The sequence below is a fragment of the Prionailurus viverrinus genome, chromosome B2 (genome assembly GCF_022837055.1).
Source record: "Prionailurus viverrinus isolate Anna chromosome B2, UM_Priviv_1.0, whole genome shotgun sequence".
NCBI classification, from domain to species: domain Eukaryota; kingdom Metazoa; phylum Chordata; class Mammalia; order Carnivora; family Felidae; genus Prionailurus; species Prionailurus viverrinus.
The window spans coordinates 34,460,624-34,474,853 of record NC_062565.1 but is presented as its reverse complement, the minus strand read 5'-3'; the positions used below and the strand labels follow the sequence as shown (position 1 = coordinate 34,474,853).

At 40.6% G+C, this 14,230-nt stretch overlaps 1 protein-coding gene across 1 annotated transcript in view; it reads left to right on the top strand.

The window, feature by feature from the left end:
- SRPK1 (SRSF protein kinase 1) overlaps positions 1 to 8,274 on the top strand; it is an 82,007-nt gene extending 73,733 nt beyond the window's left edge. The window contains 3 exon segments of the mRNA XM_047858479.1: positions 1,260 to 1,329; positions 6,187 to 6,279; positions 7,792 to 8,274. Of these exon segments, the coding sequence (XP_047714435.1) occupies positions 1,260 to 1,329; positions 6,187 to 6,279; positions 7,792 to 7,976 (348 nt within the window). The 3' untranslated portion in view covers positions 7,977 to 8,274.
- Positions 8,275 to 14,230: the final 5,956 nt, after the last annotated feature.

Here is a 14,230-nt window from a genome sequence, read left to right as displayed (position 1 = left end):
AGTACTGGTTTCTGAAGATAGTAACAAACTTTGATGAATAAGAATTAACAGGGTTTTTTTTCCACTTTGGGACTGTAAACCTCAGGACAGTAAGGGGGTGGGGGTAGAACACATATCAGGGTCAGTTTCAAAATAAACTGCTGGGATGTAAAACCAGCTATGCCTGGTAAGAAGCCATAGCATCCCTGACATTTTAGGGACTGTCCTGAAACGTCTAGTTTTGTGGCCTGGGCGGTAGTACAGTTCAGGTAATGTCTTGAGAAAAGCTGTCCCATGGGAAAACTGCAGAAGCGGACACTGGCAAGCACTGAGACCTCCATCTGGGTCCGAGTTAGAGAGTGTGCTCCGGAATCCACCCCGTGGTTCCTGTAATTGTCTGGGCCACTTAGTACCATCGACTCGATCAGAATTGACCCGTGACTAATGACTTAGAACTGTACTTTTATGCCAATTAGGTTCTTTATAAAACTGCAGTTGTATTACTTGTTTTTAATCCATCTTTTTATTCAGTGAAAGATTAACGTCACTCACATGCTGTCTTTCCGTACTGCTTGGCACATATTCTAAAGGAAATTACTTTTTCACGCTTCTTGAACACTGTTTACAAGAGCTTTTCTTGTAGAAGACGTGCCTTTCTTTCCTCGGTGGTGAATGCTAAATGTGCCAGTCACATAAAACATGAATTGCTCTTGACCACATTTACACCCAACCTTTTTCTGATTTTCTATAGACCTAGGAATTGGAAGTTCTATCTAAAACTTTAGGGAGTATGTTCCAAAGCAAAACTTTGAAAAACTATACTTTTTGCCAAATAATAGTCATACGTAGGTAGAGATGTGTCTGTCTCAGTTTTTTGGTTTTGACTCTGGGTACAGAATCTTAATTTCTAGCCATGTGAAATTACAAATAAGAGGAGCTGCTCTTCTCATGAATAATTTAATAACTTAGAACCACCTTAATATCCAAATGTGCCCCACTCAGCAAAAAGATAAACTCAAGAGAGCTGAATTGCTGATGGGGGAGGGGATAATCCATATGTTGATGATGTTATTGCTGTTTTCCTGCTTCATTTTACTAAGATACAGGTGTGGAAGGAAAGCTCTTTAGGAATAATCTTAAGACATTTTTTTTTAAATGATCATCTGTGGCTTTTCCAGAGAAGGAAAAAAATTACTTCATATTGAGCCAAATAGCAAGCAGTAAGCTTCCCAAAGGCTTCCTGTTGTTGTTGCTTTCATACATTGTCCTCTTTTTCTTAGGCGTTTGAACTGGCCACAGGCGACTATTTGTTTGAACCGCATTCAGGGGAAGAGTACACTCGGGATGAAGGTGAGTCCTCTTAACTGAGGATGTCTGTGCATGTAGTTACACTTGTGTGGCCGTGTGGTTTGTAGTACTGAAGAACTTAGTCTTTTTAGTATGCTAAGAATATATAAATCCCAGAAAAGATAGAAATATAAGATGTTTTATATTAAGTATTAGATATACTCAATATTTTATAGTAGCTATTAAAGAACTCTGTGAGGATTAAGAGAAAAGGCTACACATGGTCAAACTAAAAATTGTATTTACCGGATAATTTCTTCTAAAACATCTAGTTATTTTCCTTTCCCTATAAATCAGTGATTCAGTCTTTACCCCATTTGAATTACCTGTTCGTCAGCTTGCTCACTTATGCCTGCAACTTTATTTGGAAGTCAGTAATTTTATAGGCAAACATACGATTTGGATGGTGTTTGTGAATGCAGAGACTATATCCTATTTGTGTACATTCTACAATATTTAGCATTCTCTTTTTCTAAAAATTAAAGCCATACTTTTTTTCTTTTTAAATGATATTAACATTTAGAGTTCCATTTTAAAACAAAATATTATTGGCTTACATTTTGTGATAGCCGGTGGGAAAGGCCCAAGCTGTGAGCTGCTCCATCTGAGAGGCTGTAAAAGCAGACAACTAAATGTGTGATTGTCGTAGACTCTGGGTCTTGTCCAGCAAAGAGAGTGGGATGCAGGATTAAAATGCAAGAGAGGCTAATGTTCAGGAGTTGACAAGAGCCCCGAGTACAGGTCCTTGCTCCATTTTTATTAGGATCAGAAGGCTTACAAGCGTGACAGATGTGTAAAAGAGACAGTGAAACCATGAACATTAACTCACCGACGGGGGAATGGAGAATTTTGAAGATAGGCGGTGTTAGGGGTTTGGGTCAATACAAAACAAAGCTGGGAGGGAGTTTGTTTACAGCAGGCCTGAGGCACCACCTCTGTTTACCTAAACTGGCCTAGGGGACAAGACGGAGCATGCAACCTCAAGGGTCAGCAAGGCAACTTTCTTTTGCTAATTAGCTCCACTCTGGGCACTCTGGGCTCCACTCTGGGCTCCACTCTAGGCCCTACTGGGGTCTATAGCCCTATTTACCTGTTTTGGTCCTTCTTCCCTGTGAAAGCAGCTTTTTGCTATTGCACTAAGTTGGGGGGGTGTTTCTGCCCTGAATACCTAATCTTGTTTACCTCATTTTTGATACTTTCATCCTGAGGCTTTTCTATTCCAGCATTTTTGTCCTATACTGGGGGCCTTTGCCCTGTTTACCTAATCTTGGATGCGTTCATCATGTAGCTTTCTATTTCCTTATGCCTGGTTAACCCATCGGTGCAAGCTCAGGGAATTCCTAAGCTTAGTCCCCACATGTGATTTTTTTTTTTTTTTTTTTTTTTTTATCATGGTGGTGGCCAGATAACTTAGATGAGATAATTGTGAATGAAAGAACTGTTAAAGAGGTATCTTACCTTCTTGATTAAACAGTTTGGGCAGATTTTGTTTTCAGGATTAATGGGGATTACTTTGAAAGAGCACTAGCAATATACCCTCCCAATAAGGAAAATATGTCCTTCACTCCCTGTGCTTTCCTCCATCTTAGGGAAATCAAGTTTTGTGCCCTGTGGAACCAAGAAAGCTCTATTTCTCACACTGTGGTCCCTTGGGATATTAATAGGCATTTTTAGTAGGACCTCCTGACATTCCTAATAAGTACTGTTTGGAAAATGTTGCGCCAGTTCCCATAGCCCAATGCCTATTTTAATGAGTACAGTATGGATGTGTTTTCTATACATCAGCCCTTGTAAGAATATAACTGTAATTACTGTCTATGTACACACTTAATTTTCCCTAGTCTTTGCTGCTTTTTTTTTTTTTTTTCTGGTTGTAAGTTTGGCGCTATAGACTTACACCATTTTAGAAATGCCCTACTATAGGGGTGCCTGGATGGCTCAGTAGGTTGAGCGTCCGACTTCGGCTCATGATCTCACAGTCCATGGGTTTGAGCCCTGCGTCAGGCTCTGTGCTGACCGCTTGCTCAGAACCTGGAGCCTGCTTCAGACTCTGTGTCTCCTTCTCTTTCTGCCCATACCCTGCTTATGCTTTGTCTCACTCTGTTTCTCAAAAATAAATAAATGTAATAGAAAGAAAGGAGGGAGGGAGGGAGGGAGGAAGAGAGAAAGAAAAGAAAAGAAAAAAGAAAAAAGAAAGGAATGCCCTACTATCTTTGTTTGGGAGGGTAGTTGATTTTTTTCTATTTTTGTACACTCTCTGTAAATAGTGTGTGGTACGGAACACATAGAGCAGCTGGAATTATATTGTATAGGATCTTATGCTACCAAACTTGATGATTGAAACATATGTAAAAAGTCCCAAGTAAGGAATAAGGGAGAACCATCTATCCTAGGTATTTCTATACAAATTTATTTCCTCCTGTACCAGTCAATACTAACAGTCTTTAGGTGAAACTTCAAACTGCTGCATAAGAGGCCCACAAGAGCAGAAAACAGCAAACCCTTATCCTCCAGCCAGTGTATGCATAGTTTGTTACAAGTCACGGTAGGACTGGGGCCAACCCAAGAAGCATGTTCTCTGATGATATTCTCCAGCCCCTAACTCTTGGAATAATACTTGGATAATTTTGCCTATCAGGTATATCTGCCCTATGATCAATTGATAAACCAGATACAGGTTGCTGGAACTAAATGTAAAATAACACATTCGGGGAAAAATAATTCCTTGGTATAGGAAAAATATTAAAAGAACCAATACTTCACTTGGAAGCTTACAGAAGATAAACTGTGGTCTCATTTATAATCTGTTTGTACAAAGACATTTAGGGGCGCCTGGGTGGCGCAGTCGGTTAAGCGTCCGACTTCAGCCAGGTCACGATCTCGCGGTCCGTGAGTTCGAGCCCCGCGTCGGGCTCTGGGCTGATGGCTCAGAGCCTGGAGCCTGCTTCCGATTCTGTGTCTCCCTCTCTCTCTGCCCCTCCCCCATTCATGCTCTGTCTCTCTCTGTCCCAAAAATAAATAAAAAACGTTGAAAAAAAAAAATTTTTTTTTTAAAAAGACATTTATTTGCAGGTTTTGCCTAAAATAGGCAGAAATTTCTTAGCAGCTGAGTTCTTGTTACCGAACTATAAATTCAGTCAAAACTGCCAAAAGGTTATAGTGAATTCATGAATGTAAAGCCCTTTTAAAATGACAGCACTGGGTCCTTTACGTGAGAAACAGATAGGACCTGAGACATTCACAAATTCCCAGATATATTGATGTCTCTGGCATATTATTATTCCCCTTTAAGGTAACATTAGAAATCTTTAAGTAATTCCTTTTGATCTTCATGATTCTCTAACAGGATTAAAGTCATTTTGTGACTAGCAGCCATCACTTTTTAAAATGTACTTCGTATTCTTAGTTACCTGCAGAATAAAAAAGGTAGTAGAGCTGCCTGTAAGTGTGGATGGATGCTGGCCAGTCCCAGGCTCACCTGGGGACACACTGGACACATCCCTGGCAGTGTTCACAGTCCATATTCATGCCATGACAGTTACAACGCACTGCTATGATGTGGACATCTTTTCGTGGCCTGCAGAAGTCAAGTAGCTGTATTTTAAAATGTTTTTCGGGGCACCTGGGTGGCTCAGTCAGTTAAAAGCATCCAACTTTGGCTCAGGTCACGATCTCACAGTTTTTGAGTTCAAGCCCCACAACGGGCTCTGTGCTGACAGCTCAGAGCCTGGAGCCTGCTTCGGATTCTGTGTCTCCTTCTCTCTCTGCCTCTCCCCCACTTACACTCTGTCACTCTCTCTCAAAGATAAACACTAAAAAAATTTAAAAAATAAATGAAAAGTAAAATGTTTTTCGCTAATTTGTACTTAAAATATGATTTATTTTAAAACAAATAGCTCTGAACTAGACATGATAAGATTTGAGTTCTAGCTCCTTTTAGCCCTGTACCTTCAAGTCGGCCATTTATTCTCTCTGAGGTTCTATTTTCTCATCTTTACAATGGGGTATTAATCTTTGGCCTGTTGTACAGGGTGGTTGTGAAAACTCAAATAATCATATGTGATTATTTAATCATCATGAACATTGTTAAATAGAGTGATATTATTACGTGAAGCCCAGGGCAGTATCATAAATAAATAACAGTTCCAGAATGTGTAAAGAATATTGGTACAGTTTTTCACCTCATCTGAAAAACCCACCTGAACCTAGATGTATAGGCAAAATAGAAATAAAGATCTAGTTAAGCCTCCAAACTCCAGAGTGGGACTTGCCAGCTGCTATCAGGTAACCAACCACCTGAAATAATTCTCGACCTTCCCAGTCTCCCCTGGAATATCCTTGGTTATATTTGTAGTTACTCTTAAAGAGCTAGTCCTTGAAAAAGCTATTCATTAAAAAAAAAAAAAAACCCTTTACAGCTTGTCCTTGATCCTGTTCTTCTTACCCTTCTATTTTAGACCACATTGTGCACATTATAGAGCTGATAGGCAGAATTCCAAGACGCTTTGCCCTCAGTGGGAAATATTCACAGGACTTCTTCGATCGCAGAGGTAGTATTATTAACATGAGTTTTCATCTAGGCCCCAGGTATACAACTTAAGGAAGCAGAGCATTCACACCAAGATTGTTTTTAGTTATCACTCAAGTCCCACTGGAGTGGGTGCGTGATTTTGTTATGGTTTTCTGGACTCTCCATTAGGTGGATAGAGTCCTCTTCCTATTTAGGACAGAAAGCAAGCCTGAAATGCTTCATAAAGAGGTGTGCATGCTACTCTTTCTGCCATTGTCTAGAACTGCATTTGTTACTCCTGTTATGTATGTCTTTTTTTTCCCCTTTCCTGAAATGTTTGAAACATACAGATCACATTGCATTGATCATAGAACTTCTGGGGAAGGTGCCTCGCAAGCTCATTGTGGCAGGAAAATATTCCAAGGAATTTTTCACCAAAAAAGGTAAAATAAATGTGTTTGTTCCCAGGCATTAAGGGGGCAAAGTGTTTAAAAATGAAGAGGTAAGTACTGCTGGGTACATGTATTCCCAGCACCTACAGAAGAATGGTCCTGTCTTGACTGCTGAGCTGTAATAGTGTGGTCAAGAGCAGAGACTGGAACCAGACTATCTAGGTTCAAATCCCAGCTGCTACACAACCTCAGTCTGCTGATTTCTAACTGGAGATTATAAGTGTCTACTTCATATTGAATAAGTTACTTTGTATATAGTACCTGGCACATTGATTACTCCTATTATAGCACTTCTGGAAAATGGGCAGATTTTTGCTAGCATTTGGTCTAAGAACTGCCTCTTTCAAAGGGCAAATCATTTACTTCAAGCTTCCTAAGAGCAGGATTACATCTCACTCTGTCTTGTGGCCTAGTGACACCCAACATAGTCACTTAAGCCCATCAGTTCTACAAATTAACTTTACCCTTGACAATTTTATAAGTTTATGTCATCACTGAGGAGTGAAGGAAACCAAGAGAATACTTACTTCAACTTTTTGACTCGATAATATACATTGGCGTATTTAAATGTGTACTTATGCATACAAATAAAATTTGAAAGCTGAAATTTGAACACCTGACATGGAAGGATTGGTAGACTGTCTGGCCTTTTTTCCCCTTTTTGCCATGATTCCCTTTTTCCTCACAACCTCTACACTAATGCTGAGGAAAATCATTTTTCTTAACACTTGACAGCAAGCATCCTCAGAAACATTTAATGTTTCTTTTTTGGCAGGAAAATACTGAAGTGCTTCATAAGAGTTCCTCCTTGCACAAAGACCAGTTAATGGCATGCATATACCGAGTAGGTAATTAATCAGGCACTCACTGCCCACAGAAGAGACCTCAAATAAGTGTTGTAGAAGTTTTAAAGCAGCATTTACCTTAATAAGGCACTGTAATTGACCTTATTTTTTTTAAATTATCATTTCAAAGAAGCAAAATTTAGAATGACATTCCAGAATACTACAAAGTGTAGTGTAGCTATATCTGAAACCTGTGTCGGGTTTGTTCTTTTAGTCTTGTTGCTTTTATACAGGTTTGACGTGGTATTAGCTCTTACTGCCTTATTTGGAAGCAATATTTACTAGACTGTTAAGTCAAAAAAAAAAAAGAACAGTACAAACAAATTGTTCTTGGTATGTGGTAATAAACTGCCTCTGAACACCATATGACACCATGTTGCATATATAGGCATTTAATATTCATTTTAGTGAATACCTAGTTCATGCTAGGCCTGCCCAATTTGACTGGGACAGAATATCCTGGAATGGTGGAGCAAACAAATTATCTTAAGTTTTTAGGCCCTCAGAATGGAGAATGTGAGAAATTTGAATGAAGAAAGATTCAATTCTGGTGGCAAAATTTCTTTATAGAGCACCTGGATTAGTTCCTGGATATCCACAAAAGGCTCTTGTCACTTGTCAGTGTCAGTCAGTTTCTTTTGTGTTATCTTTATCATAGGTGACCTGAAACACATCACGAAACTGAAACCCTGGGGCCTTTTTGAGGTTCTAGTGGAGAAGTATGAGTGGTCTCAGGAAGAGGCAGCTGGCTTCACGGATTTCTTACTGCCCATGTTGGAGCTGATACCCGAGAAGAGAGCCACTGCTGCCGATTGTCTCCGGCACCCTTGGCTCAACTCCTAAGCCCCAGCCTAACAGCGCAGCAGAGATCACATGCTGACCCTCACCCCTCCCCAACAAGTATTTCCCTCTTCCCTTTTCAGGGTGAAGCTCTTCCTTCAAGGGTTTCCTAAGGGGTTTTTTTGTTTTGTTTTTTTGTTTTTTGTTTTCTTGTTTTCTTTTTTTTAAATCAATCTGTTCATTTGGGTTTGCTTACTTGACCCTGTGGAGATCCCCCACAGCCATTGGGCATCCTAGGTGAATTTGGCCTTGATTGGGCTCTGCCAAAGACGAATAGACTAAAATGTGAAACAGCCTCTCACCCTGTACCCTTGTCTTTCCATTAGAACACCCTTTAAATTATACACATCCTTTTTAAAAACTATGAAGATGTATGAGCTCATCCTTTTATTCACTGACTCTAAGAGTCAAATTTTCTAGTGCGTATCCTATTGCCAGCATAAGGATGAGAAGGGGAAAGGGTGTTACTTCTGCGTACAGCAGAGACATTAAACTTGCTGTATCCAGGCTGCATCATCTACCTGGACTGTTTCTGTTGCTCTCTATGTTCACATTTTTTCCTGCGACTTTCAGGCTATCTTTTTAAAGGAGCTGTATAAGCTCCAAATTTGGGTACCATTTTATCACTGTTCAAAGCACTATCAAATTCCTTTCATCCTTTAATAACTCTAAGATCCTTGAATCTTTGTTCTGATTTTTGATGAAAACAGAAGCGGAACCATTGATTTGTAATTTCTGCAGAACCACAGCTGTTTTGCAAAACAGTCCTTTCCTGTGTGTCTTCTGTCACCCTAACAGCAGAGTTCGTTCATTTGGCTGTTTTGTTTTTTCATTGTTTTAACCCCTGGCTGGCACTTTACTCACTGCACTTGAGTTTATTGCCCCATAACTAACTAAAGAATTCAGGGTGACTCTAGAAAGGAGATCTGGGTATCAGAGATTTTCCCTCTAAGAAGAAAATGCCCTAGAATTCCTGATTCTTTTCCAATCAGTCCCCTACTTGTATTCACAGCTTTTTCTTCATCTTGTCCAAATTTAGCCTTGAAGCAGTTTCCCTCTGTGGCTTAGCCTTTCTCATTTTCTGAGAGGCTTCAGGTCTTCAGTGAAATCCCAGCATAGAAGAACCAAGGGGAAGGGTGGGATGGCACTTTTTGGGGTGGGGTTTTTTTGTTTTGTTTTGGAGGGGGTGTTTTGTTTTGTTTTTATTTTTGTTTTTTGTTTTTGGTTGTTTTAAGATTAGCCATTCTCTGCTGCTATTTCTTTGTATAATGTAAGTTTTTAACTGCAACTTTGGGATAATTGAGATGTACTTGAGGCTTTTTTTTTTTTTTTTTTTTTTTAATGAGAAAAGGCTCTGTGAATCTTACTTTAGAATGGGCCTCTCTGAGACTTGCCCTAGACATCATATATTCCTCGGGTCATATTGAAAAGTAAAAGAGGGGCAGGCTTGGGGTCACAGCCACTTGTTCAGCACAGACCAAGTGGGCCTTGAGGACTACAGCATTCTGCGGAGACGGCTCCAGGAGTGATTTACAGAAAGCCAAGGAAGTGCAACTTGAGGCTCTACTAGCAAAGCTGCTGATGAGACTTTCAGGTAGCTGACCCTCTATACAGGAAATTGGAGTCCAGATTCTGCCATTTTTCCACCAACAACAGCAAAGGAAAACATGGTGCAATTATGCAATCCATTTAACTCATAAACCTAGAACCCTGAGTACCGATGGCCAGCCATTCATCGGATCCTTGATTGGGTAGTCCTGAAATCAGACATGTTCCTGTAGAAAGAATTTTAAGTGAGGCTGTCTATGCACCTATCAAGAATAAAGAAAATAGATTGTATCCAACAACGGCAGGGAAAATCCTTCGGCACTTCTAATCCACTTTGGCTTTTCAGCGATATATATACATCTAAAGCAATAGCAGACTAGAACTGAATTATTTTCTACACTGTAAAATAACAATTGTGGGATTACAGGAATTCTGGTGATGATATTAAAGTAAACTAACCAAAACACAAATAGAAGGCCCCATTTTAACAGTTGATGTAAAAAGAAATTTTAAGAAGAGAGAACCTATAACTTCTTTCTTGGACATGTTTTCCCTCCAAATAAGGGCTTTTCCCCCTGTCATTTAAGGAGCCAGATGAATTAGAAGCCGTAGAAAGAGGCAGCTATAGAAATTGATCTTCCAAGTACCCCATGTACCTTTATTGAACTTAATCATAATACTGTCAAATTGCCATGATCTTACTAAAGGATTTCTATTGCTGTCAGTTAAAACCCCAAATGCATTTTTATTCTTTCTATCAGGTGCATTGTCTGTTTTCTTTATAAATGCAGTACAATAAACAAATTATTTAATAACCTACATGTTTCCAGAGCATTTCTGTTCATTTGTTGCCCAAGTTGGTCTGAGCCAACCTTCAGGATGGAGGAAAGGATTGGTTGAGTATGCTTTTTGAACTTAAATAAGCAGTGAAATTGTATAGCTTGAACACATGCCACTTTATGTCATTTGTAGCTTTGCTTCTATCTTTAAATTGGGGGTAGGTGAGATTAACAGTACATTTTGGAAAGTTTTAAGAAAATTGTTATTCCCTATATCCAATAGTGTTTTCCCCGAATATTTGTGGTAATGTCTTTCCCACCCCGGCCTCCGATTACAATCATTGTAGATGCAGAACGCCCAAAGATTTGTGAACTCTGCCTAAGGCACTGGCATGACAAACCCTATTGTGCCCAGGCTCTCATACACATCTGATTTATTGCTTAGCACAAATTCTTAGACATGGAATGGCTGGGCCAGGTTGTAAGCACATTTTTATGGCTTGTAGTGAATGTCCCATAACTTCTGTGGGAAACGGAGTGTTTGGCTGTGACTAGCAGTGTTTGGATGGGCCTGTTAGGATCGCACTCAGTTTATTCCTTTTTTAAAATCTTTTTTTTAGACTTATTTTATTTTTGAGAGAGCACACGTGGGAAAGAGGCAGAGGGGGCAACAGAAGATCTGAAGTGGGCTCTGTGCTGATAGCAGTGAACCCCGTGCAGGGCTCAAACTCACAAACAGATCATGACCTGAGCCAGTCGGACACTCCACCGACTAGCCACCCAGGCGTCCCCACACTCATTTTATTCCTGATACCCGGTTTGAATGCCAAAAAAAACAGGAGTGTCTTGTTTCAATTTGCAGATTGGATGACTAGTGAAGGCAGAAACTTGTTTCATGGGTTTTTGGCCATTTTTATTTGGTTATCTACCTCCATTACCCAGCTCTATGTTGGCATGCTTCCCTATTTGATGATGTGGTAAGGATTTGTTATATACTAGAGATGATGCATTTTTATCATTTTCCATCGCATACTTTTCCAATTTTTTATTTGCCTTTCATTGTTATGTTTGTTAACGTTATTCAGTAGAAAGTCCTTCCCCACCCCTGAACTACATAAACTGTCCTAGTTAATTTAATTACATCATGCTGAAGACCTGTGTGGTGTGTTCATATTGTAGTGTTTGCCCAGAAGAGAATGTAACCTGTTTAAAAAACAACCTAAACGAATTAAACCAGAATTCCTCAAACCAATGTGTTGGTTTACTGGACTGACCAGTCTAGGCAGTCTCACTAGGCCTTGTGTCAAATGTATGGGCCTAGAGCTCAGAGGGTTTTGGAAAACTTCATTGCTCTTGTCCTAGGAGAGCTTGTCGCAATCTCAAAAGAACCAGCAAACGGAGATGGAGTTAAACCATCCCCCTCCCCGGACCCCTGCTTTTCACTCTTCATTTGCCCCGAGTGTCCACAGGAGAACCATTTAGCTGCCCCAGAGCAGGCCCAGGTTACAAGACTGTAACCTCTGAGACTGTACTCTGAGCTGTCAGCACAGAGCCTGATTCAGGGCTCGAACTCATGAGCTCAGAGCCTAGAGCCTGCTTGGGATTCTGTGCCTCCCTCTCTGTGCCCCTCCCCTGCTCATGCTCTCTCCGTCTCAAAAATGAATAAAGTGTTAAAAAAAAATTTAATAAATTAGTGGGCCTTACTATAAATCCTCTTGAGGTTCAATAACAAAGAGGGGTGAGTTTAGAGGGTCAGAGCCCTTGTTTGATCTTCAGCAATTTATTTCAAAACAAATACGTATCCATCAGCATGTAAGGTTACTGGACTCTAACCTTTGTTTCAATAAACCATTCTGGGAAGTGCCCATTGCAGCAGAAAATAATGAGTAACTTAAAAAGCAACTTTTAAAAAGACTCCAGTGATTCCCACACGGATACAAAACACATTTTTGTAATCCCCTCACCTTGATTGTGGGCTGGACTTAGCGACTGTTTTAACAGATCAAGGCAAAAGTGACAGATGTTACTTCTACGATTGGGTTACAAAGGGCTGTGCCTGCTGTCTTCTCTGCCCCCCCTCTCTCGTTCTGTCTTGGAACTCTGGGGAAGCAAGCCGCCATGTGAGTAGCAGTATGGGGAGGCCCACAGTCTGCATCCTGCAGACAACCACTGAGTCTGGAGGCAGATCCCGACAGCTTAATTGCAGCCCTGTGAGAAACCTTGAGACGGAGACATCCCTAACCCACAAAAACAGAAACGTTTTAAGCCACTGAGTTCTGTGGTAATGTGCTCTGTATGCAGCAACAGGTAACTAATACAGGGATGTAAGACAAAGCATTTAAGATATCCACCCAGTTAGCATCTCAGATCTAAATGACTAGTCCTCTCTTGACCATATCAGCCCAGGCCTAGTCCCTGGTGAAGTTTGGGCATCACAACCATCCTTACGCCCCAGCCCAAGGCAGAGGCAAGTGAGAAGGCAACTTGGTTAGACAGGTGCTGATTTTATTGATTTTCTATGTACTTTCAAAGATGAGATTCAAGGTGCCCTTAGGAGTTTAAGGTAAAGCCACTTGAGCTGATAAGCAGTTACTAGCTTTCAACCAAAATCATTACTGTAATTGGAGAGGTTGAATTCTGACTTTCTTTGAAGATCAAGCAAAAGGTGAAATGCTGGCTGACTCCTAAACAGATTTGCAGATCCTTCCCCAGGACTGGTCATTAGTAAACCGACTCCCGCTTTTGTGAAACGTGCTGTTCCTGGCAAGAGCAAGGTGCAGGCTATTGGCAGATGCTCCTTAAGTTCCCCAGAAGCTTCTGTGGACCACCATGGTTGCCATTGTAGTGAGAAATTTTGAGAAGGTAGACTTAGAAATGTTTCTTTTCATATGAAAAGTAAAATGAGAAATGGATGTGAAGTAGGAAAGGCACTAAGCTACAAAAATTGTCAAATTCTGTGCATCAAGTTTGCATAAATGCCTGACTGAAATAATTTTATCAACACAAGAAAATATGAATGGGATTTTTTTTAAGTAGGCTTCACGTGTACTACCCAACACGGGACTTGAACGCACAACCCTGAGATCAAGGCCTGAGCCAAGAGCAAGAGTCAGATGCTTACCCAACTGAGCCACTAAGGCACCTCTGAATATGATTGTTCTTAAGTCTCACTCCAATAGTTCCCATTACCAACAGGACGATGCTGGGGTGCTCATTCCAAATCCATCTGAACTGTAGAAGAAACCCCACTGACTGGGTAGGTTGTCAGGGCATTGGTTAAAAAGCATGCCCTACAGGGGCGCCTGGCTGGCTCAGTTGGTAGAGCATGGGACTCTTGCCAAAGTCATGAGTTCAAACCCCATGTTGGAAGGCAGAGTTCACTTTAAAAAAAAAAAAAAAAAAAAAGTGCCCTTACAGCCCAGGAATGAGAAACTTTATCAGTGACTGCTCCTTGATCAAGTAACAAGATCCATTACAGATTCGTTCTGTGTTTACCTCCCCTCCTCTACCAGCAGCTACACTTTCTCTTTACCAAGTAAATGCGCAAGACCAGGAAAAACTACCTACCTCTCAGGATTATCCACTGCAGATAATCAGCAAGCCCTGTTTCTAGGTACCATCTCCAGGCAGGGAATAGCCTAAAGAACCTGTCATCTTTGCTACAAGGAGGTATTCCCTAAATCAAGCTCCCCTCTGGAGGCTGGCAAAAGATTCACCATTGAGTGCCGAATCCAAAGTCGTTTGGTTTTGTTCTTACAAGAAATGTAATCTATTACTAAAACAAATTACTTGGACACAACAAATTTCTTAAGCTGGGGGCCAGGCCTGATTGGGTCGGAGTGGGCACTATGAGGGAACGTAATGGAGTTTACTCTCCTCTAAGTTTTTAGATCCTATGTTCACCCAGTCTTTATAGGACTTCCTGATAGA